General features: G+C 34.7%; 2 protein-coding genes across 2 annotated transcripts; both read right to left on the bottom strand.

The window, feature by feature from the left end:
- Window positions 1-11,388: 11,388 nt before the first annotated feature.
- On the bottom strand, window positions 11,389-14,954 carry LOC121412091. Its single transcript, XM_041605000.1, has 8 exons — window positions 14,885-14,954; window positions 14,440-14,518; window positions 14,113-14,282; window positions 13,515-13,605; window positions 12,847-12,967; window positions 12,364-12,516; window positions 11,722-12,063; window positions 11,389-11,496 (listed from the first exon to the last, which is right to left on the bottom strand). Exons 1-8 carry the CDS (start codon window positions 14,904-14,906, stop codon window positions 11,389-11,391), a joined length of 1,086 nt encoding a protein of 361 aa, XP_041460934.1. The 5' UTR covers window positions 14,907-14,954.
- A 402-nt stretch (window positions 14,955-15,356) lies between these two features.
- LOC121412090 lies at window positions 15,357-19,254 on the bottom strand. The gene is made up of 6 exons (XM_041604999.1): window positions 19,153-19,254; window positions 17,735-17,812; window positions 17,254-17,334; window positions 16,742-16,846; window positions 16,044-16,215; window positions 15,357-15,471 (listed from the first exon to the last, which is right to left on the bottom strand). Exons 1-6 carry the CDS (start codon window positions 19,252-19,254, stop codon window positions 15,386-15,388), a joined length of 624 nt encoding a protein of 207 aa, XP_041460933.1. The 3' UTR covers window positions 15,357-15,385.
- Window positions 19,255-27,093: the final 7,839 nt, after the last annotated feature.

Below are 27,093 nucleotides of genomic sequence, written 5' to 3'. Positions count from 1 at the left end.
TTCATACATTTTCTTTGAAAATAAAGAGAACATCATTGCAATTCTTACTTCATTAAAAAACATGTAATGGTATATATGGCTCACACGCAAATGAATCGCAAGCAATCAATCAACGATGAATCGACTGATCACATCCAATAAATCACTAGTTACACATTCGTTCATTAATTTTATTCAATCACTAAAAATTAGGCGATTAAATGATTGTTTGCTGACATAGTCAATCAGTCAATTGCAAACTCAATTTAATCCATACTTTTTTCACTCACTCAATTACCGTCTTCCCCTCACTCATCCATTCATTCTTACTCTTTCAATTAGTTCAATCTATCCATCCATCAATATTATACACACAAGTTATCAATAAGTTTATTTGTTAATATATAATGTTTTTATGTTACATTCTGTATCCTATGAAGAAAGAAAATTTCTTGAATCTATCCAAATTAGAACTATTGTTTGAAATGTCATGATTACTGAATTTACTAACATCTTTTTGATATTTTTAATCGGATGCAAAATTATGCAAAATCTTACATTTCTGATTTTCAGCGAATTCTTTTAGACGATTGTTTCTATTTGTCATGTGCAAAGAAAACGAGACATTCCTTAACCCTTTCCGGTTGGATCGGCAATTAGTCAGGTGAACAAAATAGTACTGTGGGCGCTGTCGGGATTCGAAGTTGATGGTACCTTGACAAACCAGCCACTGGATAAAGAAAGTTTAAAAAATTACGGAATAAAAAATTAACAATCTAACAAAAATTTAGAAGCCAATGTTTACTTAAGTTTATGTCTCTATATAAATTGATTTGAAAACTGAATAATGAGTTAGTACTATACCACCACCCTAATATTTATTACCACTATAACTACTAATGAAAATGATGATGATGATGATGATTTAACAATAATAATAATAATAATAATTAAAACAACAACAATAATAATAACAAAAACAATAATGATGATAAAATTATAGTGTAATAATACAATTACAGAATGGCAAAGGTTAATAGGCCGACCCTAAAGAGAATTTATAATGTTTAATGTAAATATCAATTTTGCCAAACATCAATTCCAGAACTGCTAAAGTTCATAACCAACAGTTCGGCAGCATTTCCACAAATTCATCAGATATGATCTTGACCACGATAGGCAATTTACTGAAGATTATGTTGCCCTGTGATTTTACTCAAATTTCAACAGTATAACGCTTAACTCACTTTGAAACCATTGTCATCAGTGATCACGTGACAAGCAGGATCAAGACCAGTCAATTTGATTTTAAAATCAAGATCTTTAACCCGATCAATCTTTCCCCGACAGGTCTATCGGAAAAGAAAACAAAATATTCGCCAATGTTACGTTGAAGATGCTAGAAGACATTTTTGCTTCAACTTAATCGGTTTAATGTGACACGCTTATTTTCTAAATATTTTTTTAGGAGAGTTTAAAAATTTTCAAAAATTAAGTGTAAAAACCATGATTTTTTTCATGGTTTCTCCATTTTTAAAATTCTATATTTTTTTCTTTACAGCTTAGTCAGTGATTGTTTTCAGGATAATAAGCATGTTATTAAAATGCCATTATATTGATTTATAAAAATAGCAGATCATTGCTGACTCTAATTAATCATCTTATAGAGGCAAGAAAAGAAAAAAAAAGATACAAATAATAAATGCAAACTAATAACTTTGGATCATAACTGCATTAGTAACTTTTTATATTGAACTAAGGTTGAACATAAAATCAATAGAAGTGACAAGAATTCTACTTTTTATTAAAAAAAATGTTTGTTTACCAGTCTATTTTCGTTCGGTCTTATGCTTCCCCACTGTCCATAGCTTTCATCGAATATGACAAGTCGATAGCAGCATTGGTCCTATTAAAACAAGGTTTTTTATTTTCATATAAAATGTGAACACAATGAATAATAAATACGGATATACATTAGATTAAGCATGCATGCAATTTTACCATTCCTCGGCCGATCTCAAATTGTTGATTAACCTGTATAGAACACACATGTAACATTTGTAACAAAAGTCAAATGACCACAATAATTGAAAAAAATCTTTTTAAATCAATTATCAACTCAAAGCCGTGTGTTGAAATTTGCAGATATTGCATTTCCTATCAAAACGGAAGTTGTATTTAAGTTCGAACTTCAAATACAGTGTCCAACAAGATTTATTCGATCTATTAAACTTTGAAACCTGGCCAATCTTAATGTGCTAAATCTAAAATTAAGATTTGTTTCAATCCAGTATACTCTATCTAAAGGGTGTTACTTACAGCTGGGTAGGTTATAGTATAGTTCAGAATATTGTCTTCGGTGTTTTGGAAGTAAAACTGATCCAAAAAGGCAATATCCTGGAGAAGACAGAGAGAGAGAGAGAGAGAGAGATTTAATATTAGAGCGCATTGGTGCAGAAAAGAAAATTCTTCAGGAAAGATTACAAAATAAACTAATTTCAACATGTGTAAAGAATACATGTAAAAACGATGTGCAAAAATTTCAAGCAGGGTTTTTTAGACCATGCATCACATTATTGTTTAAAATTATTTTTTTTCTTTTAAACAACATTTTCAAATTTAAAACAATTATCAGAGTGGCGGGCTTCAACAACGTGTTCAACATTTCAAATAGCATTATTACAATGAAGGTAAATGAAATATAATTTATTAATTGAAATTGTTGCGAGGGTTTATTCTGGATTGTTATTCATTTCGATGTATGCCTGATTTTCAACACTGTTTTTAATTATACACGTGAAGTATTTGGTGGAACTAAATATATGTTTCGAAAGAAATCCAAGTATGAATTGCCCTTTTTCTTGCGTTTTTTTTTTGCAAAACATAAATACGAAGTAGGGTCTTTAACTTATCAGTTTGTACATAATCAAATTCTTAAATATGGTCTATAAGTTTTCAATACTTTGCTGGAAATCATTAGAGAATAGTAACTAATAATAATACGTAAAAACGAATTGTGCATTCCTGGGTCTTTGCTATTTATGGCCAGGTACTCCTGGTGGCATTTTTTCATGAGAAAATACTCAGTTCAGATCATTGACTAAGAATATTGTGGTGTTTCAAAAATGAAATGCATATGAAATAAGAAGGAAAAAAACCTTTTTTTAATTAGGAAACGAAACTATCTGTAAATTATCAGTATGCTTTTTTTCTTACGGCTTTTTTTTTACTCTCTGGAAAACATAAGGCATTACATCGACTTATATTATGAGTCCATCCAGTCGTTGCAAATCGGGACAGGTTGTAAATCGGATAGATTTTGACAAATGGGCAATTTTCAGTATTGATTCTTACAAACAACTTTTATTTTCCTATCTGTTTACAGTCAATGTTAAGCAACACAAGGAAATGATTACCATATGCCTTTTTGATGATTTTGATGAATTCAACAAGTGAAGGATTTTATTTTTGTCCCAAACTTAAACCTCATTTAATTATTCAGGGGCCAGCATTCTTCCAACCACGATCTCTATGCCCCCTCCCTTCTTCCCAAATTACAATCTCTTTCTCTTACAACGCACACCTGTTCCGTAGAGATTTCCCCGCGTTTGAATTTGGCATCTGCATTGCCGAAACGAGCAAAATGCAGGGCCAAAACCAGCACGAAGAATTTTTCAAGTTCCATAGTCGATCTTCGGTAAATCAGCTTTATTCACTCGATTTTCTAGCGAATTTACATGCTGAACTCAACGTTTGTTCCGATCGATGAGAAGCTTAGAAAATTTGTGATAAGTTGATAGCAACGCGGTTGGCAATCATTAAACAGTGAGCTGATGACGTATGCGCGCAGAGGGGAGTGACGTATCAATGCACGCGCTTGGCGGTGGAAATTGGGACGGCGTGTAGAGGTAACACGTATAAGCTATATTGTACAACGCCTACTTAGCTTGTTGTACGCGATCAAATGGGAGGCTGAATGTCACACATTCGTACCGTTGCACACAAGACGTACCATCCAAAATGTACCGTCCAAAAATGTACATTGCACGGCTTTTGGAGGTGACGTCACAATGCGATTTCATTGAATAAGATGACAATGCGCGTACAACCCGCTGGCTAAATGCGCAATGCTGTCCAAGATTCATGTGCGCTTTGTGGGCCCGGCTTGTGGGATTTTGCTTTTCGCTTTCAATATTTTTGCTCCCTTTTCATTAGATTACTGCAGGGGAAAAACTCTTGGTTTTTTCATATTTTCGCTAGTTTCGAGGCGTTGTACTACACAAATAGCGAATATTCTTATTCATGCAATGGTGTGAGATTTCGCATTCGGTTAAAGAAAGAAACGCTCTATTCATCTCGGCTAACGCCTCGTTTGAATAGAGCATCTTTCTTTCACTCATGCGAAATCTCGCACCATCGCACTCATGCCTATTCGCTATTTGTATCTGTTCTTAAGAATATTAATGTGTATTTGGCATCGGCTCTCTTCAAAAAGTCAAGGCCTTTTAGCAATGGTAATGCTTGATTCGAATAGTCATTCGAAAGGGATGACCATTCTTGATTTAAATAATTCGTTCCACATTTTTTTTAATGTTATTATTTGATTTTTTCATGGCAAGCAAAATCAATCAATATTCTTTCTTCCATATTCCTAAAAGTTTGAAAGAACAAAACTTTACTCACCGATGAAATTTAAAGAAAATAACTGCACCCCAACATGGCGTACGCAGAAAATTTCTGGGGGGATAGACAAATTCCGAGTGACTATAAAACACCACCACACACACACACCACACCCTCCGTACGACCATGCACCCAGATAAGATAAGAAAAAAAGATGGAGGAAAGACAAATATGAGAGAGCGAAGATGAAGGAAGAGGGATAGAGTGGAGTAAGGTATATCATGGCCTATACCGAATGGAGAAGAAGACACATCATCATATAATAAAGGATCAAGCTGTAAACGGTATCAAATAGGAACAGGATTCCAAAACGAGGTGATTACCACATTGCCCAACCATTGATTTAACTACTAGTATAATACACGGATTGCCTACTCATTCGTCTATCGTTATATAGCACTTTGTGAAATGGAAATCTGTTTAATAAGAACTTCGTCTATACACAAAGAAGACTTAGGGGGTGTTGCAAGAAAATATTTGTGATCAATTGCAAATATTCTGTTGCAGTTTTACAAATGATAAATCAACATTAATTATAGCAAATCAGATTAAACTTCTTGATTCAAGGAGCAGATTAGCAATCAATCACGAATTTGCAATAAACTGCATATAGTGGAAATAAAAAAACAACTAAATAATGTTAGGCAAAACAGTTAGAAAACGAGCTGGTTGTAGAGGAGTAGTAGGATTGGTCCATGTCGTGAGAGCCAACTAGGGGGCGCCGAATAAATGTTCGAATCAGGGGGAGCCGATCTGATTTTCGAACTAGAGTAGCGCCGAAATTGATGTTCGATCAAGAGGTCGCCGAACTGTTGCTCAAACTAGGGAGGTGGGGGCGGGAGCTGAATTGATGTTGGATCTAGGGAGAGCCAAATTGATTTTCGAACTAGGAGGGCGTCAAATTGATATTCGAACTAGAGGGGTGGGCGCCGAATTAATGTTCGATCTCGGGGAGTGCCGAAATTGATGTCCGAAATAGGGGGTGGTGCGCCAAATTTGATACAGTAGGTGACCGGAGGCGACAAATTCATATTTCAGAGGGGGAGTCAAACTCATATTTCATATGGGGGCGCCAAATTCATTTTCAACCGAGGGTGCCAAATTGACATTAAACTTAGCGGGGGCGCAAAATTCCTCGTATTGCCTGGTTAGAGAAGATACATGTTCTGTCCGAAAAGATTAAATGCGTTGAATTACAATTTTTTTACGATAATATAAAAAAAAAGTGCTCGCGTTTCAAGTCTGTTTAGCAAGATAGGTATCCGATGTCTCGCTAAGCAAAGAGGAAAGAAAAAAAAAAAAGAAGGAAAAAAGAAAAACAATAAGAGGAATCATAGCTTAAAAGGGTCCCTTTTAAGTCAGTATTTGAATAAAAAATCTGCTTGCGTTTCGCGCTCGCATTTATCAATTGTTCTTTTCGGGTTACGCAGTGTGTTCTGTATCTAAAATACGATTAAATTTTTTTTTTGTAGATCGAAATATCGAAAATAAAAAAAAATAATTGCTCACTCTTTGCGCTCGACTCATTTATTTAGTAGAGATAACCATCATTTCCATTGTTAGAAGAAGTACATAGAATGTTCTATGGGGTAAAAATCTATAAATAAAACAAAAAAATAAAGAATTACCTCGTGCTTAGCGCTAGCACAAACTGTTAATTAGGTATCATTCCTGCCAAAAGTGCTCGGAATGTCCGTTTTTCAGGTCATAAAATTAAAAATATAAATCATTTCAATCGTTTTATAAAATACCCATTGTCTTCGAGTTACAAAAATGTAGACCTACTCTCATAGAAAGTTCATTTTTCTAGTACGAAACTGAATATTTTCAGCTTGCGCTTCGCGCTGAACGCTCGCATCAGTTGTTTAGTTAGATAACTATTCTTTTCATGGTGAAAAATTGCTAAAATATTGCAATCTTATATTCTGAAAATAAAAAAAATCAGCTCACACTCTGCTTTAGTTAGATACCTATCCTCTTAATTATAACAAACAGTGCATTTCCAAGTTTTTTAGTCGCATCAGTTTCTTAGTTCGAAACTTAATCTACTATTCTGAACATGGTTTTAAAACGTGGTAAAATTATTGGATTCAAAAGTCAGTTCGTGCATTGCGCTTGCATCGATTGTCTAGTGGGATCCCTATATTATTCATATTTACAAAAAGCTCTAAAGAAATTGGGTTTAAAAATAGAAAAAAGCCAAAATTATTAGCTCGCGCCTCGCATCAATTGCTTATTGAGATACCTATTCTTTTCATTGTTACAAAAGGATAAAAACTCGCAGTTTAAAGTCAGAAAATCAATAATTTTCAGTTCCCACTTCACGAGGCCTTGAGAGATACCACATTGTTTATCTCATATTTTATTTAACTTCGATCTGTATACCCCAAAATATATTTTGGTGCCCCTACAAAAGTTCAAGCCCCCCCCCTCACGTGCACTACTGCTGAATAAATCCCAGTTGTGCCACTGATGAGGAGATTGGTTGCCTTCGAGATTCCATTATTTCCAAGAGGTTATCAATAACATTATTGAAGGATATTCTAAAACGACTGGTAAAGAAATTACAGCTACTGCTCATACAATAGCACCTACTCTGATGAGAAGTTAAACGAAATTGAAACCAACAAATGCCTTAAACAGAAAACAGAAATTGGCTTCGCGTCGCATGAATTCTTTTTTTAACGGATATAACATGAATTCATTGACTTTTTTCCTTTACGAACTAAGCATTAAAAAAGTGGCCTTCAATTTTTTTATTCATATGACTATGAAATAAGATGTTTAAACATGCATTTTAGGCACTTTATTGACCTGGCAGAGAGGTGGGCGCCATTTTTCGAAAAGTACACAGGGGCGCCAAAATCAGATCAAATTTTTGCCCCTCCCTACGAAATCCTGAATCAGCGCCTGTGTATAGGTGTGCATACACATAAACCCACACATCACACTCCCTCACCCCAGCACACATAAACACATAAATTTCGCGCTCACTGCGAGTATCTATAGACAAAAAAACATTGTAGTGTGGGTTATTTTGATATTTTTTTTTTATTGAGAACTAGACTTGCAACATTACATAGCGCAGTTTCATTGTCATGTAGTTCGATACAGTGCATGGCATTTTAGAATAAGCGTAGTATTTCTAAAGCTGTAGATTTTCCAAATTCAATTTCTTTGATTTGCTAAAGTTAATGGTTAATATACCTACCATTTGTTGCATATTCAGAATTTTTCTTGGATTTCGCATTTCGTTACTATGACGTACTCGGAAGTCAATATTGCTTTCAATTTTCGAATACAGCTTGATATCATTAGTTCCAGTCAATATTCTATTTTGCAGGTTTGTTTCATGATCCAAATATCCCGTTGTTTCTTATTGAAGAATATTTCAAGTCAGTTGAAGGTTTGTTTATGGCCCAAAAGTATCCGGTTTGTTTTTTTAGTCGTTATTAGTTAAAGCGAATTGTTCCTATTCTTCCTCCGCAGGCTTGTTCATGTGCCTGCGTGTGAGCTTTAGGAATCGTTTGAGCTTCTTCTTCTTTGTCTTTGGATCCATTGCCTAAAGAAAGGGAAAGATAGAAGGAATAAAACAGAATGAGAGAAGAAAAGGCATTGTGTACTGCTGAAAAGAAGATGATAAACGATTTAAAAAACATTAAAAGTATAACTTGTGGGGGGGGGGGCAAGAAATATGATTTGAGTAGTGCATGCATTTTGTAAATTAAGTATCGACATTAGGTTATCTGGTTGACATTAGCATTTTACCTTAGCGTTTTAAAACCATTGTAAACATTTTAACATTTTGATGATCTATACATTAATATATTTCCGTTATTGTTTTTCGATTGTAAACAAAATATATAAAACAGGTACTGATGTGTTAAGTTTAGAGTCATCACATAAAATCACACAAACTGAGTCAGACTGTTCAATTACCATTTGTTTGTTATCAATAGAGATATCCGTAGTCATTCCCTGGTTGGTTGATTTAGGGAATCGTCTCTGTGAAGGCTCCTTCCGGGTCTTTTTAGAAGGCTAGATAGAGGTTATAAGAAAAAAATATGAAGTTTAGTTCCAATACTTTCTGAGAACTTAAAAACCAATATCATAATTTTAAAGTTAATGAAACAAAATAAATGTATCATCGTTTAAAGTAGTAAGAATTTATTTCTTAGTTAACGGCACTATTAAAAGTAAGCTTGGAAGAAAGGTTGAAAGGTTGTTTTAAAAATATTGTTATTGTGAATCACCTTTACAAAATCTCCTCCGTTGGCAGCAGGAGCAGTGACGATGTCTTCAGATCTGGAAGCATCATTATCCGGCTCTTTTGGACGAGATGGACTTCCATGATCTGGATCGAAGAGATTATTCTCAAACACTTCTCCTTGTCCGACGTTGGTGAGATAATTTGGCTGCTTTAGGGGCTCGGTGGTCCAGTTCTGGATCTTTGGACGAGGAACCGGGAACTCCCTCATCAATGGATCTACAGAGGTCCAGTATTCTTGACCCGAGTACGTCCTCTGTTGCCAAAGAAGATGGCTTTCGTGCAGCGACCATGATGTCATCAGAAAAAGATGTGATTTCTTGCCCGAGCTCGTTTGTAGCATCAAGGACTTTCTGGATTCGAGCAGCAGTAACCACATTGGCCCTGGATTCCCTGTAGAAGTGATCTTCAGACAAGGCTCATTCAGTGGTTTAACATTGATGACCTTACGTTTGGATGCCGCCGTTATTCTGGCTTTGGATGTCAGACAAAGCAGTATCGGATTTGGTTTCCTCAGGGGTTCATTATCTGCAAGGTAGGCATTTGAACTGGTAGAAACATTTTTGATCCTCGCTTTAGAATCGACGCCGTTGACCTGGCTTTTGGTCTCTGTGTAAAATCGGGATTCATCAATGTCTTTATCCATGTTAAAGTCATCTACTGGTTTGATAACGATCTGTTTCAGATTCTCAGCAACTCTGGTTTCTTGCACCTTCTCATCAGATCCAGAGTCCCAAGGAACCTTGGTCTTCAAAGGCTCTTGATTGGGTTTGCATGCCGCTGGCAGGATCTCCAGAGGAAGATGGGTCAGTTGGACATCAGATCCGGATCCTTTGGAAGTTTTCGGAGAAGATGACACAGTGGATTCGAGGGATGGTGTGATCTTTTGGCAAGAAGCTGTAGTCATTGCCACGACTGGGCTGTTCCTACAAGAAATCAATAGATTATCATAAGTTTTCAATGTTAAATTCATGTCTCTCATAGTTGTTTTGAATATCCTGTTCCGTTTATGCAAAATGTCATTTCTGGAAAAGCAATTGAACTCAAACATGCAAAAGCTCTTAAATAATGATTGAAAAATGTTCAATAACGGAGGAGATACATGTACTGCTACTCTTCATTTACAAAACTAAACGAAAATTGAAAACTGTGCAGACAAAACATAATCTTGGTACATCAGCTTAAATACATTGAAGGAAACGCTGGGAAACTTTTAAAATATATTAATGTTGTATTCAATTTGCAACATTGGTTGCGTACCTTATTCACAGAGGTGTACCTCTGCGTCTGATCTGTCACATCCGTGTCAGAATTTTTTGGCGAAGTCAGGGTGTCCTGATTTAAATAAACCAAGTAAAGATGATTACATTACAACAAAAATTTAAAAGAAAAAAAGTGTTTATATATGGAAAGTATTTTCTGTTTAGGTACAAATCACATAACGTTTAGTACAAGCCACAAACGAGCTGATTTAACTCCTTTTAAACTGTGATAATATACTAGTAGTTTTCATTATCGAGATTCCAAATCTTCTCATACTAACTCTAATTACTACAATTCTTCATTTTGAGATACATACCGGTTGCTTGTTCACAGAGAAGATAGAATATCCTCCTTTTGGAGCAGCAAGCTTTGAGATGAAGAAAATGAAGTAAAAGGTTAATATTAACCTCATAAAACTTATATCACTTTAGAAGTGTAAGGATTGACGACAGTATCCTCGATCTAAAACGGTGTTTTGCAGTAATTCTCAAATGGTTTATCACATCTGAACGAATTTAACGATTTATTTCAGTTTCCTACGAAGAATAAGTTTTCATCTTGCAAGCCACACTCTACCCAGGCGAGGTAAACTGATATAATTTTTTGAACGCCATGACAGTATCTTATCTGCGCCGAAGATATGTAAGGTGTAATGATCCAGTAGTATTGAGATTATTACGGATAAAGTCAAATTATTCACTACGCCGGCCATTTTCACTTTGATTTGGGGGCATTGAATACGATGATTATACAGTAAAATACATTTTATGATCAATACCTTCTTTTCACGATCCAATGTGTCTTTGTCTTCTGTCTTGATGTACTCAGATACAGGAGACGTTCCGGTGTCCTGTAAGAAGTACATGATGTCAACATCTTTATTAGATATCTCTGTATAGTTTAATTGCTGATGTGATGGAAGTTCCCATGAACTCTGAATTCACAATGCATGTACCGTTTTTGGAGATAAACTTGTTATTTCATATAATATATATGTTTTATTTGACATTGGTGAAACATCTATATGTTGGACTTAACTATTTTTCTTGCAAAAATCGCGCACACCCCCAAACAAAAGAAGAAATAAATAAATAGATACATGAATAAATGAAATAGAAATAGATAAATAAATGAAATAAAAATATATATGAAATAAAATTAAATTAAAATAAAGAGTGCTAATTGCAAAAAAACGTTCATCTTATTTGAAAATTATTTCTTACATTCTTATCTATACATCTAAGGGCACTCACTGGTTGTTTCTGGACGGAGAATATAGAGAACCCTCCTTTGGGAACAGAAGCCTATTAAAAATGAGAAGGAAATTGAATAATTATTCATTCATCTGGCATGTAATAACTATTCGATTGATCATAACACGACTTCACCTTCGGCTGAAAGACTTGAACCCATTTGCAACTAATGATGATGATTGGGGTATTAAGTTATTAACAATAAAACAATACACGTATGAAAGATTGTTTGCACACAAGTAGTTCTTCTTTCTTCCACAATCTCTTACAACTTACCGTGGAGATCTCAACTGCCGCGCCGTCTTCGTTCGGAAATTGTTTCTGACCGGTTGATGACCCAGTAGGAGTGATCTTCTTCGACTGCCTAGCCACTACAGAAGGCATGGAAACAAATACCGAGGACGTTGCAGGTGTCTGTTTCTGGAAAGTACCCGATACCGTTGGTATAACCGGTGATGGTATTCGGTATGCTGGGTCAACATTAGCAGACACGGTTGGTATCTCCGGTGAGGGTATTCGGTATGATAGGTCAACAGTAGCAGACACGGTTGGTATCTCCGGTAAGGATGGTCGAAGAAGGACAGCCAGGCACTCTTCCGATGGTGCGTTGAAAGGCAACTAAATTAAGAATAAAACGAATTTCATATAATACTCAAGACAATCTCCTTTATCTGCCATTAATGGAGATACGACTACTCGTCTTTATTTTATATATATTAAAAATCAATTCGGTTTATCGTTAAACGGCATATCATTTTCCAATCCAAAGATTAGATTGTTACTTTTGAGATTTTGTCTACATGATCATGAAAAAAGGCAATTAGATTTTATTTGATGTTGTTTTTGTTGTCATTCATTTTATTTACCTTGTTGATTATGATTTAAGTATATCAGAATCTAAATAAAACAAGGACCTACCACTGGTGTTTGGAAGTGCTGGGGTCCTTCGGGGATAGTCAATGTCGTTCCAGGTCCGATATCCGATTTCTTTCCAGTTTGGAAAATGGAATAAAAGTCCTTCGATGGAATATAGAGATCTTCTACGTCTTCATCGATATCACGGAATGAAACCTATAGATAAAAAATAAATCACAAACATGCTAATATATAGGTCTACATGTGTATATTCCATCATTATACGCTTTGACACTGGTTTATTTATTTATTTATTTTTATTTGAACAGAAAAGTAATGTTAATTATCTCATGATTTTTCTTCAAGTCTTAAACATATATTATTCAAGATAGGCATTATGTCTTTCATGACAAGACTTATGTTGAACTAGGAATTCATTTAAACACAATATATCACTTATACATGATGTTACGGAAATACCAGGTATTATATACATATACATATAATATATACATTTATATATAAATATGTATCAGCCTTATATACCTTTCCTGCTCGCAGATGGAAAGGGAACCGTTTATTAAGACGGTCCGGTCGCGTTATATACAGGAAATAGGCATGTCCAGTAAAACACAAAGCCAGGTCGATCCCATTCCAGATATTAGGACTGTAGGGGAAAACAAATAAGGTGTAATTATGACTTAAATGGTGATAACCTTGAATGATAAGAATTTTATTAATTCTGGGTCAGGATTCAAATATTAATGACACAATGAAAAATCCACTGAGCTTTGCCCGACATATGAGAAGTTATAGTAGGACCCTTGCTTCCAAATAGACCTATGATAAATAGACCTATTTATATATATATATTATATATCAAGAACTCAATATTCATGATTGTTAATCTGAATGTGACTATACAAACATGGTATACTATTAACTTCTAACATTAAGTCAATCTATATTTTCAGCAGAAAATCGATTTCAAAAGAGAGATTTTGAGATTTTGAATAGGCCTATTCTGAAAGAAAAGAGTAGGAGTGTTGTTTTGTTTCTAATGAAAAGGGAAGTTCTTTAGTGTGTGTTTTTAAGCAGATTAACCTCTTTCTGGTAGTTATGGGATTGATAACTGAAAATGTAAAGTACCTTTTTAGAAATGGGTAGACGTACAAGGATAGAAGTCGATAGGTAGGCTCAGCTACAAACCAAACACTAAGAAGATAGTGAATGGTAAATAGAAGGACACCTTTCTTGGGTGGTTCTTGATCGTCACGATACAGCCGTATACGAAAATGATAGCACCTGATAATACAGAAAGATAGAGAATAAAAGAGGGGGGGGGGGTGTAATAAAGAAGTACCACATGTTGTAATTTTCTAACTTGTAATAGAATAGGGTAACAATAACAATGACTTTTTTCAGTCTTCGGACTTGTTTCATGGCAAAATATCGATCAGATATCTAATAATAGAAAAATACGATATTTGACCATTATACACTTGAATCAATTTGTAAAATGAAACATATAGCAATAGGCCTTTAAAGTTTGTAAGATGATAATGAGAAAACTCATGTGGTATGGGCAGTGTTCCATCAAGCTTGCCACATTGACAAGTTGTCGTTTTTTTCGAGATTATAGACAGAGAGCAGCGCTTCTCAGCTAATATGCTATAGGACGTCATTGAAATAAAGAATTGATTTTGTTAGCAATAAAGAATTTCATGAATCCGTCTCACAATCCTTAAGGTCTTTATCAACCTTACTATTAATGAAGAATTGCTAGTAAACTTGAGACTCCAGAATTCTTACCAGTAAACTTTAGGCCAATCAAACCGCTTGCTGATAGTGACGTCATACTAACAATGATGTCTTGGGGGTCCAGGAGCACACGTTGGTCAAAGAAGACGATAGTGTAGAAGGTCAAGTAGATGAAACCAAAACATATCGTCTTCACTGTTCCAGGTAGGCTAATCTGAGCTCTGTGAAAGCAAAAGTGAAATTAATGTCCTCGTTTATTGTCGTCATCATCATCATCATTATTATATTTACCATCATCGTCATCATCACCATCATCATTTTAAAATATAATCCTAATTCACGTCTATTAGTTTCTACATTGTGTGAGGTAGTACTTACCTGGTGATAGAGAACCCCTTTGACACAAGCAGAAGAACACACACAAAGAAAACCGTAGACAGCCACGAGAAAACCTCAGCTGAAAAAATAACAAAAATAAAATATATACCTATCATTTCAGACTACACTGCTGTATTTAGTAGAACCTGATTTATCCGACACTTTTCAGTCTGCTTATCGACCTCGTCATAGAGTCAAGACACTAATCTTAATATAATATTTTGTTAAGATGGAAAGTGCGCTTTATAAATGATGATTATATCATTGTCACTATTAATACTGATACAACAATTTATTACACTTTATGTTTTTTGTGTTTATAATTCATTTCAAGAAAGTGCATTCATTATGATGATTTCAATAAAATGTTTTGTTGTTGGAATATTGCTAATCTAAAAGTTTAACATTGGCAATATTTTCATAATTCAAATTAACTTTAATTTACCAGCGTCTTGCATCTTAGTCATTTCAAGTCCGGTCCGGGCAAACCTCGATAAATCGATGTTTAGGAGTAGAAGACACCTGTCTTGAAGAACAGACTGCTATAGAATAACCGATAGTTTAGATGCAGCAGCTTTCTCAGCGACAAGACAGACAATCGAAACAAGACAACAAGCTCAATTATCATATAATTATATAACATTAAAGCAAGTATATCACGTAAGAATAATGACAAATATAAATGCACAACATAATAAAATGATAAAGCATAGCTATAAAGAATGACCAAAATTAAATGCCATTTAAGAAAGAGTAAGAAACATGTAAAAGAGAAAAAAGTGAGAAAAGAAAATAGAATGAAGGCCAAATAATAAAATGCCTTCAAACAAATTTGAAAAAAGCCTCATGGTTCAAAACCCTCATGGTTCCAAAAAAAAGCAATTAAAACTTATACAAATGAATTTATTTTTCGAAAGACCAATTATATTTAATAACGAATTGAAAATCATTTAAGCTTACATCTGAATCGAGTAGCCACGATAGTCATCACCACGTATCCAAGAAAGAAGGCCAAGTCAGTCTCCATCATGACTAAAAGGATTGTAAAATAAATTTTCATACATTTTGTTTGAAAATAAAGAGAAAATATCTGTAATTTTTACTTCGTTAAAAAACATGTAATGGTATGGCTAACACGCAGATGAATCGCAAGCAATCAATCAACAATGAATCGAATGATCAAATCCAATCAATCACTAGTTACACTCATTTGTTCAATATTTCATTCAAACAGTAAAAGAAAAAGGCGGTTAATAATTGTTTGCAGACTTGCTCCATCAGTTAATCACAAACTCAATTAATCCATACTTCATTCACTCACTCAATTACTGTCTTCCCCCTCACTTATCCATTCATTCTCACTCTTTCAATTAGTTAATCTATCCATCCATCAATATATACACCTATCAATAAATTTATTTGGTAATATTCAATGTTTTTATATTGTATCCCAAATTAGACCTGTGTTTTTTATATCATGATTACTGAATGTATCAAGAACTTTTATGATATTTTTATTCGTCTGTATCATAATGATCATTATATATACACATATTCTATTAAAGGACAACTGTATAAAATAAATCAATTATGCAAAATCTTACATTTCTGATTTTCAGCGAATTCTTTGAGACGATTGTTTCCATTTGTCATGTGCAAAGAAAACGAGACATTCCTCAGCCCTTTCCGGTTGGATCGGCAATTAGTCAGGTGAACAAAATAGTACTGTGGGCGCTGTCGGGATTCGAAGTCGATGGTACCTTGACAAACCAGCCACTGGATAAAGAAAGTGTCAAAAATAAGGATAAAAAATAACAATCTAACGAAAATTTAGAAGCAAATTCTGTTGTTCTCAGTTTGTTTACTTAAGTTTATGTCTCTATAAATTGATTTGAAAACTGAATAATGAGTTAGTACTATATCACCACCCTAATATTTATTACCACTATACTACTAATGAAAATGATGATGATAATGATGATAATAACAATAATAATAATAATGATAAAACAACAACAATAATAATAACAAAAACAATAATGATGATAAAATTATAGTGTAATAATACAATTACAGAATACCAAAGGTTAATAGGCCGACCCTAAAGAGAATTTATAATGTTTAATGTAAATATCAATTTTGCCAAACATCAATTCCAGAACTGCTAAAGTTCATAACCAACAGTTCGGCAGCATTTCCACAAATTCATCAGATATGATCTTGACCACGATAGGCAAAGTACTGAAGATTATGGTGCCCTGCGAAATTTTCTCAAATTTCAACAGTATAACGCTATACTCACTTTGAAACCATAGTCATCAGTGATCACGTGACAAGCAGGATCAAGACCAGTCAATTTGATTTTAAAATCAAGATCTTTAACCCGATCAATCTTTCCCCGACAGGTCTATCGGAAAAGAAATTGTTGCTTCAACTTAATGGTTTAATGTGACACGCTTATTTTCTAAATATTTATTAGGAGAGTTTTACAATTTTCAAAAATTATATAAGTGTAAATATACCATTAAAATTCGATATTTTTTCTTTACAGCTTAGATAGTCAGTGATTGCTTTCAGAATAAAAAGCATGTTATTAAAATGCCATTATATTGATTTATAGAAATAGCAGATCATTGCTGACTCTAATTAATCATCTTATAGAGGCAAGAAAAGAAAAAAAGATACAAATAATAAATGCAAACTAATAACTTCGGATCATAACTGCATTAGTAACTTTTTATATTGAACTGAGATTGAACATAAAATCAATAGAAGTGACAATTCTACTTTTTATAAAAAAAAATGTTTGTTTACCAGTCTATTTTCGTTCGGTCGTATGCTTCCCCACTGTCCATAGCTTTCATCGAATATGACAAGTCGATAGCAGCATTGGTCCTATTAAAACAAGGGTTTTTTTATTTTCATTTAGAATGTGAACACAATGAATAATAAATACGGATATACATTTAGATTAAGCATGCATGCAAGTTTACCATTCCTCGGCCGATCCCAAATTGTTGATTAACTTGTATAGAACACACACGTAACATTTGTAACAAAAGTCAAATGACCACAATAATTGGAGAAAAAAAATATATTTTAACATCAATTATCAACTCAAAGCCGTGTTCCTATCAAAACGAAAGTTGTATTTAAGTTCGAACTTCAAATAAAGTGTCCAAAAAGATTAATTTTTATTCGATTAAACTTTGAAACCTGACCAATCTTAGTGTGCTAAATCTAAAATTAAGATTTGTTTCAATCCAGTATACTCTATCTAAAGGGTGTTACTTACAGCTGGGTAGGTTATAGTATAGTTCAGAATATTGTCTTCGGTGTTTTGGAAGTAAAACTGATCCAAAAAGGCAATATCCTGGAGAAGACAGAGAGAGAGAGGGATTGAACATTAGAGCGCATTAAGTTTGGTGCAGAAAAGAAAATTCTTCAGGAAAAGTTACAAAATAAACTAATTTCAACATGTTTAAGTACTACATGTAAAAACGATTTGCAAAAATTTCAAGAAGGGTTTTTAAGGCCATGCATCACTCTATTGTTTAAAATTATTATTTTTTTTAACAACATTTTTCAAATTTTAAACAATTATCAGAGTGGCTGGCTTCAACAACGTGTTCAACATTTCAAATAGCATTATTACAATGAAGGTAAATGAAATATCATTTATTCATTGAAATTATTACGAGGGTTTATACTTCTGGATTTTTATTCATTTCGATGTATGCCTGATTTTCAACACTGTTATTAATCATATACGTAAAGTATTATACGGAAATAAATATATGTTTCGAAAGAAATGCAAGTATGAATTGTCCTTTTTCTTGCGTTTTTTGTTTTTTTGCAAACATAAATACGAAGTAGGGTCTTTAACTAATCAGTTTGTATGTAATTAAATTCTTAAATATGGTCTATAATGTTTCAATACTTTGCTGGAAATCATTAGAGAATGATAAATAATAATACTAATAACGAATTGTGCATTCCTGGGTCTTTACTATTAAGGCCAGGTACTCCTGGTGACATTTTTTTATGAGAAAATACTCAGTTCAGTTTATTGACTAAGAATGTCGTGGTGTTTCAAAAATCAAATGCATATGAAATAAGTAGGAAGATATCCTTTTTTTAGTAGGAAACGAAACTATCTGTAAATTATCAGTATGCTTCTTTTCTTACTCCTTTTTTTACTCTTTGGAAAACATAAGGCTTTACATCGACTTATGTTATGAGTCCATCCAGTCGTTGCAAATCTGGGGAGCGTTTCATGAAAGGACTTGTCGGACGTTTTATCCGACAAGTAATGTTTTATCCGACAGTTACTATGGTAACAGTGACTCTCAGCCAATCATTATCAAGGAAAGTTGTCAGATCTGACAACTTGTCAGACAAAAATGTTGATGAAACGCTCCCCGGGACAGGTTGTAAATCGGATAAATTTTGACAAATGGGCAATTTCCAGTATTGAATTTTACAAACAACTTTTATTTTCTTATCTGTTTACAGTCAATGTTAAACAACACAAGGAAATGGTTACCATATGCTTTTTCATTATTTTGTTGAATTAAAAAAGAGCAGGATTTAATTTTGTCCCAATACTTAAACCTCATCTAATTATTCAGGGGCCAGCATTCTTCCCAACCACTATCTATATGCCCCGCCCCTCTTCTTCCCAATTACAAATCTCTTTCTCTTACAACTCACCTGTTCCGTAGAGATTTCCCCGCGTTTGAATTTGGCATCTGCATTGCCCGAAACGAGCAAAATGCAGGCCAAAACCAGCACGAAGAATTTTCCAAGTTCCATAGTCGATCTTTCGGTAAATCAGCTTTATTCACTTGATTTTCTAGCGAATTTACATGCTGAACGTTTGTTCCGATCGATGAGAAGCTTAGAAAATTTGTGATAAGTTGATAGCAACGCGTTGGCAATCATTAAACAGTGAGCTGATGACGTATCCGCGCAGAGGGGAGTGACGTAACAATGTACGCGCTTGCATGAAAAAAGTGATTAGATGGGCGGTGGAAATTGGGACGGCGTGTACAGGTAAAAGGCCTTAAACCGTATCCTTACTATAATTTGGCTAATCTTGTGTGTCCTTCCGTTTGTTTGAAGCAGCTTTACTCCGTGGTTTTCCACTCAATCGAGCTGGAATTTTTTCTAAACATGGTTAAATTGTTCACAGATTGTCATGAGGGGGGTTGCTTGTGGTATTTTGGTCGCATTATTTAAAGTTTTTTTACAATTCGTAAATTTTTGGCATTCCTTTTCGCAGCCCTGAGTATAGCTTCGAAGTATTCCCAGTCCCTTTTACCTCTCTCGGGTCAGCGAAATACAAAGCACGGTATACGGTACCTACCATAGAGTTAAATACGGTACGTACTCACTCATGCGCTGGCTGCATGCATATGTGTGCGCGCTGCTGAAACGTAAACAACATACCGTAATCGGCCGATGTCCTCAGTGGTTACCGTACAAAATGTGGGCAGTTGTCACAAAGAGGTACGGTTAACCCTATTCTGACTTGGCTTTTTGAAAACAAGTGTTGACTGGGGTTTGCGGAGGGGGGGGGGAGGGTCTACATCTAATGTTTCTGCCCAGTTTCATTAACACATCCTTTGTATTTAATCCTATATTTTAACAGATTGGGCTACCTGCTACTCAACGCTCCAAAATCAAACTGTGCCAGTGCTCTGTTGTACACAGTTCAGTGCATGGTTAGTATTTTGACGTAAAATGTAATATTTATATTGAATGATTGATGCCGCAGTAAATCTAAATTCCAACATATGATGAAGTTGTTTGGTTGAGTCAGATAATCAACTCAGTGCTAAGTTCCAAAACCCAAAATTAAAATTGTCTTAAATAGATTTGCTATTAACCCTTTTATTTAAAGGTAAATTTGATCAGATTTTCTTCTGCAAATTGGCAACACTGGCATTTTTTCTTTTTTGCTACACATATTTTGTTTGACATGTTTTCTACAAAACTCTGTTGTACATATGTAGATGTTTATTAAAAATGCAACAATGTAAAAATGGTTTATCGCTTCAACAGCCAATACCGTGTATCTATAACAGACATACGGGACCTTTTTTATGCATTATAACATGCCATCTCAAATATTATGATCTTTTCATCTGTATACTGTTGTAGCATATCTTGCCTTTAATTAACATGATTATATTTTATACATTGTGTGTTATATTTTTATGAAAAAAGACATAATCTAACATACACGTATCAATATTTGAATGAAATTAAATATTGTATTATAATCAGTGAAGATGCCCATATAATTTTTAAAAGACACAATAATTCCATAAGATATACATTTACAGTGTACTTTCTAAGATTTTTATCAATTATTTCAATGCATAACTATTTGATCCACCAGTAAAAAAAAGATATCTAAAACCTCTAAAAAAACATTTAAAAAGCCCATGTAAGCCATACAAATCTTATCTTTTTATCACAATTAACATCTAAAACCTTTTTTCTCTCTCTCTCTATCTCGCTCGTTTGTATTCTTTAATTTCTCTATCTCTCTCTTCCTCTCTCTCTCTCTGATTTTCCCACTGTCTCTCACATTCATTTTCCCAACTGTCTCTCTCATTTTCCTCACTCTCTGTCTCTCTCATTCATTTTTCCCCCACTGTCTGTCTATCTCTCCCTCTCATTCATTTTCCCCGTGTGGGTCTCTTTCATTTTCCCTCTGTCTCTCTGTCATTCATTTTCCCCTCTGTCTCTCATTTTTCCCATTCTCTGTCTCTCATTTTCCTCACTGTCTGTCTGACTCATTTTTCCCACCACTGTTTCTGTCTCACTCATTTTTATCCCCCCCCCTTTCTCTCACTCTCACTTCCTTTCGACATCCTGCCATACTTTATATGATTGAGCAACCTTTAATTTAAAAAGTACAAACAACCGCAGTCTAATGTACATTGTAAGGTACATGTGCAATGTACTTACATATTTATTTCAGACCCAATACATGTAATCATAAAATTTCTATATCACAATAATTGCCTCTTGACTGCTTACTGAATACACCGTGTTCTAATACATTTTTTCCATTTTATAGTTAGATTTGGATTTCACTCTGTAATGATTATTGAAGTTCTTCCTCCAGTTCAACCCAAGATGCATAACTTAATTGAACCTCCTATCTATATTGAAAGAGAGGTCTGCTATGAATCAGTTGTCTAAATATATTTCATCAATAAACTGCTCGGCTTTCAGTGTGAATAGGCAGTCTAGCTGTGCATACAAGAATGTCACCCCCTCCCCCCCAACACTTTGATAAAGAAAAATGACTCCTACCCCCAGTGCTGCCACGGGTAATTGCTGCTAGTAAGCTATAATGTTCTTAAGAATATTTGATGTGTATTTGGCATCGGCTCTCTTCAAAAAGTCAAGGCCTTTTAGCAATGGTAATGCTTGATTCGAATAGTCATTCGAAAGGGATGGCCATTCTTGAATTAAATAATTCGTTCCACATTTTTTTTAAATGTTATTATTTGATTTTTTTATGGTAATCAACATCAATCAACATTCTTTCTTCCATATTCCTAAAAGTTTAAAAGAATTTTCTGGGGGATAGACAAATTCCGAAGTGACTAAAAAACACCCCGACACCCTGCGTACGACAATGCACCCCAGTGGATAAGATATAAGAAAAGAAAGATGGAGGAAAGGCAAAATATGAGAGAGCGAAGGTGAAGGAAGAGGGATAGAGTGGAGTAGGGAATATCTTGGCCTATACCGAATGGAGAAGACACATCACCATATAATAATAAAAGATAAAGCTATAAACGGTATCAAGTAGATGGGAACAGGATGCTAAAACGAGGTGATTACCACATTGCCCAACCATTGATTTAACTACTAGTATTATACAATTAGGATTGCCTACTCATTCGTCTATCCTTATATAGCACTTTGTGAAATTGAAATCTGTTTAATAAGCACTTCGTCTATAGACAAAGAAGACTTAGGTGGTGTTGCAAGAAAATATTTGCGATCAATTGCAAATATCCTGTTGCAGTTTTACAACTGATAAATCCACATTAGTTATAGAAAATCAGATTAAACTTCTTGCTTCGAGGAGCAGATTAGCAATCAATCACTAATTTGCAATAAACTGCATATAGTGGTGGAAATAAAAAAAACAAATGTTAGGCAAACCGGTTAGAAAACGAGCTGGTTGTAGAGGAGTAGTAGAATTGGTTCATGTCGTGAGAGCCAACTAGGGGGCGCCGAATAAAATGTTCGAATGAGGGGGAGCCGATCTGATGTCGAACTAGAGTAGCGCCGAAATTGATGTTCGAACAAGAGGGCGCCGAACTGTTGCTCAAACTAGGGGGGGGGGCGGGAGCTGAATTGATGTTGGATCTAGGGGGGGGGGGGCAAATTGATTTTCGAACTAGGAGGGCGTCAAATTGATATTCGAACTAGAGGGGTGGGCGCCGAATTAATGTTCGATCTCGGGGAGTGCCGAAATTGATGTCCGAAATAGGGGGTGGTGTGCCAAATTTGATACAGAATGTATTACAGTAGCTGACCGGAAGCGACAAATTCATATTTCAGAGGGGGAGTCAAACTCATATTTCATATGGGGGCGCCAAATTCATTTTCAACCGAGGGTGCCAAATTGACATTAAACTTAGCGGGGGCGCAAAATTCCTCGTATTGCCTGGTTAGAGAAGATACATGTTCTGTCCGAAAAGATTAAATGCGTTGAATTACAATTTTTTACGATAATATACCAAAAAAAGTGCTCGCGTTTCAAGTCTGCTTAGCAAGATAGGTATCCGATGTCGCCAAACAGACTCGCTAAGCAAAGAAGAAGAAAGAAAAAAAAGAAGGAAAAAAGAAAAACAATAAGAGGAATCATAGATTAAAAGGGTCCCTTTTAAGTCAGTATTTGAATAAAAAATCTGCTTGCGTTTCGCGCTCGCATTTATCAATTGTTCTTTTCGGGTTACGCAGTGTGTTCTGTATTTAAAATACGATTAAAATCTTTTTTGTAGATCGAAATATCAAAAAAATAATTGCTCACTCTTTGCGCTCGACTCATGTATTTAGTAGAGATAACCATCATTTCCATTGTTAGAAGAAGTACATAGAATGTTCTATGGGGTGAAAATCTATAAATAAAAACAAAAATAAAGATTTACCTCGTGCTTAGCGCTCGCACAAACTGTTAATTAGGTATAACTCCTGCCAAAAGTGCTCGGAATGTCCGTTTTTCAGGTCCCTAAATTAAAAAGATAAATCATTTCAATCGTTTTATAAGATACCCATTGTCTTTGAGGTTAAAAAAAATGCAGACTTACTCTCATATAAAGTTAATTTTTCTAGTAGGAAACAGAAAATTTTCAGCTCGCGCTTCGCGCTCGCATCAGTTGTTTAGTTAGTTAACTATTCTTTTCATGGTAAAAAATTGCTAAAATATTGCAATCTAATATTCTAAAAATAAAGAAATTTCAGCTCGCACTCTGGTTTAGTTAGACACCTATCCTCTTAATTATAACAAACAGTGCATTTCCAAGTTTTTTAGTCGCATCAGTTTCTTAGTTCGAAACTTAATCTTCTATTCTGAACATGGTTTTAAAACGTGGTAAAATTATTGGATTCAAAAGTCAGTTCGTGCATTGCGCTTGCATCGATTGTTTAGTGGGATCCCTATACTATTCATATTTACAAAAAGCTCTAAAAAATTGGGTTTAAAAATCCAAAATTATTAGCTCGCGCCTCGCATCAATTGCTTAGTGAGATACCTATTCTTTTCATTGTTACAAAAGGATAACAAGTGGAATGCCTCTGACCGTCTCACCTGCATCACGCAGCTCAATATAGCAGCAGAGCTGACTTTGAAAACTACTCTAACTCGCACAAGATGTTCAGTGATACATGGTTACTCTTATGTCCACTTTTTATGAACTAGACCAATAAACTTACAGAGATATGATGGTTATACAACAAAAACAATCCCAACATGGCCAAAGTTCATTGACCTTACATGACCTTTGACCTTGATCAGGTGACCTGAAACTCGCACAGGATGTTCAGTGGTACTTGATTACTCTTATGTACAAGTTTCATGAATCAGATCCATAAACTTTCAAAAGTATGATGGTAATTCAACAGATACACCCAATTCGGCCAAAGTTCATTGACCTTTGACCTTGGTCATGTGACCTGAAATGCACACAGAATGTTCAGTGATACTTGATTACTCTAATGTCCAAGTTTAACAAACTAGACCAATAAACTTTCAAAGTTATGATGGTAATTCAACAGATACCCCCGATTCGGCCAAAGTTCATTGACCCTAAATGACCTTTGACCTTAATCATGAGACCTGAAACTTGCACAAAATGTTCAGTGATGCTTGATTACTATTATGTCTAAGTTTCATGAATCAGATCCATATATTTTCTAAGTTATGATGACATTTCAAAAACTTAACCTCAGGTTAAGATTTTGATGTTGATTCCTCCAACATGGTCTAAGTTCATTGACCCTAAATGACCTTTGACCTTGGTCATGTGACATGAAACTCTAATAGGATGTTCAGTAATACTTGATTAACCTTATGGCCAAGTTTCATGAACTAGGTCCATATACTTTCTAAGTTATGATGTCATTTCAAAAACTTAACCTCAGGTTAAGATTTGATGTTGACGCCGCCGCCGCCGCCACCGGAAAAGCGGCGCCTATAGTCTCACTCTGCTATGCAGGTGAGACAAAAACTTGCAGTTTAGAGTCAAGAAAATCAATAATTTTCAGTTCCCACTTCACGAGGCCTTGAGAGATACCACATTGTTTTTCTCATATTTTCTTCGGTCTGTATACCCAAAATATATTTTGGTGCCCCTACAAAAGTTCAAGCCCCCCCCACGTGCACTACTGCTGAATGAATACCAGTTGTGCCACTGATGAGGAGATGAGTTGGTTGCCTTCGAGATTCCATTATTTCCAAGAGGTTATCAATAACATTATTGAAGGATATTCTAAAACGACTGGTAAAGAAATTACAGCTACTGCTCATACAATAGCACCTACTCTGATGAGAAGTTAAACGAAATTGAAACCAACAAATGCCTTAAACAGAAAACAGAAATTGGCTTCGCGTCGCATGAATTCTTTTTTTAACGGATATAACATGAATTCATTGACTTTTTTCCTTTACGAACTAAGCATTAAAAAAGTGGCCTTCAATTTTTTTATTCATATGACTATGAAATAAGATGTTTAAACATGCATTTTAGGCACTTTATTGACCTGGCAGAGAGGTGGGCGCCATTTTTCGAAAAGTACACAGGGGCGCCAAAATCAGATCAAATTTTTGCCCCTCCCTACGAAATCCTGAATCAGCGCCTGTGTATAGGTGTGCATACACATAAACCCACACATCACACTCCCTCACCCCAGCGCACACAAACACATAAATTTCGCGCTCACTGCGAGTATCTAGAAAAAAAACATTGTAGCGTGGGTTATTTTGATATTTTTTATTGTGAACTAGACTTGCAACATTACATAGTCTTGTCATGTATTTCGATACAGTGCATGGCATTTCAGAATAAGCGTACGCGTAGTATTTCTAAAGCTGTAGATTTTCCAAATTCAATTTCGTTGATTTGCTAAAGTTAATGGTTAATATATCTACCATTTGTTGCATATTCAGAATTTTTCTTGGATTTCGCATTTCGTTACTATGACGTACTCGAAAGTCAATATTGCTTTCAATTTTCGAATACAGCTTGATATCATTAGTTCCAGTCAATATTCTATTTTGCAGGTTTGTTTCATGATCCAAATATCCCGTTGTTTCTTATTGAAGAATATTTCAAGTCAGTTGAAGGTTTGTTTATGGCCCAAAAGTATCCGGTTTGTTTTTTTAGTCGTTATTAGTTAAAGCGAATTGTTCCTATTCTTCCTCCGCAGGCTTGTTCATGTGCCTGCGTGTGAGCTTTAGGAATCGTTTGAGCTTCTTCTTCTTTGTCTTTGGATCCATTGCCTAAAGAAAGGAAAAGATAGAAGGAATAAAACAGAATGAGAGAAGAAAAGACATTGTGTACTGCTGAAAAGAAGATGATAAACGATTTAAAAAACATTAAAAGTATAACTTGGGGGGGGGGGCAAGAAATATGATTTGAGTAGTGCATGCATTTTGTAAATTAAGTATCGACATTAAGTTATCTGGTTGACATTAGCATTTTACCTTAGCGTTTAAAACCATTGTAAACATAGTCAACATTTTGATGATCTATACATATTTTCGCTATTGTTTTCAATTGTAAACAAAATAATAAAACAGGCATTGATGTGTAAAGTTTAGAGTCATCACATAAATCACACAAACTGAGTCAGACTGTTCAATTACCATTTGTTTGTTATCAATAGAGATATCCGTAGTCATTCCCTGGTTGGTTGATTTAGGGAATCGTCTCTGTGAAGGCTCCTTCCGGGTCTTTTTAGAAGGCTAGATAGAGGTTATAAGAAAAAAATATGAAGTTTAGTTCCAATACTTTCTGAGAACTTAAAAACCAATATCATAATTTTAAAGTTAATGAAACAAAATAAATGTATCATCGTTTAAAGTAGTAAGAATTTATTTCTTAGTTAACGGCACTA

This window comes from Lytechinus variegatus, chromosome 3 (assembly GCF_018143015.1).
Source record: "Lytechinus variegatus isolate NC3 chromosome 3, Lvar_3.0, whole genome shotgun sequence".
Lineage (NCBI taxonomy): Eukaryota > Metazoa > Echinodermata > Echinoidea > Temnopleuroida > Toxopneustidae > Lytechinus > Lytechinus variegatus.
This window is presented reverse-complemented; position numbering and strand designations above follow the sequence as displayed.

Coding starts and splice junctions, on each gene's coding strand:
- LOC121412091 (XM_041605000.1), bottom strand. CDS start 14,906: ATGACTAAGATGCAAGACGCTG. Junction 14,283..14,439: donor AAGGGGTTCTCTATCACCAG/GTAAGTACTACC, acceptor TTGCTTTCACAG/AGCTCAGATTAGCCTACCTG. Junction 13,606..14,112: donor GATTGGCCTAAAGTTTACTG/GTAAGAATTCTG, acceptor CTGTATTATCAG/GTGCTATCATTTTCGTATAC.
- LOC121412090 (XM_041604999.1), bottom strand. CDS start 19,254: ATGGAACTTGGAAAATTCTTCGTGCTGGTTTTGGCCTGCATTTTGCTC. Junction 17,335..17,734: donor ATACTATAACCTACCCAGCT/GTAAGTAACACC, acceptor TTGTTTTAATAG/GACCAATGCTGCTATCGACT. Junction 15,472..16,043: donor ATTCGCTGAAAATCAGAAAT/GTAAGATTTTGC, acceptor CAATCCTTTTAG/TCATGATGGAGACTGACTTG.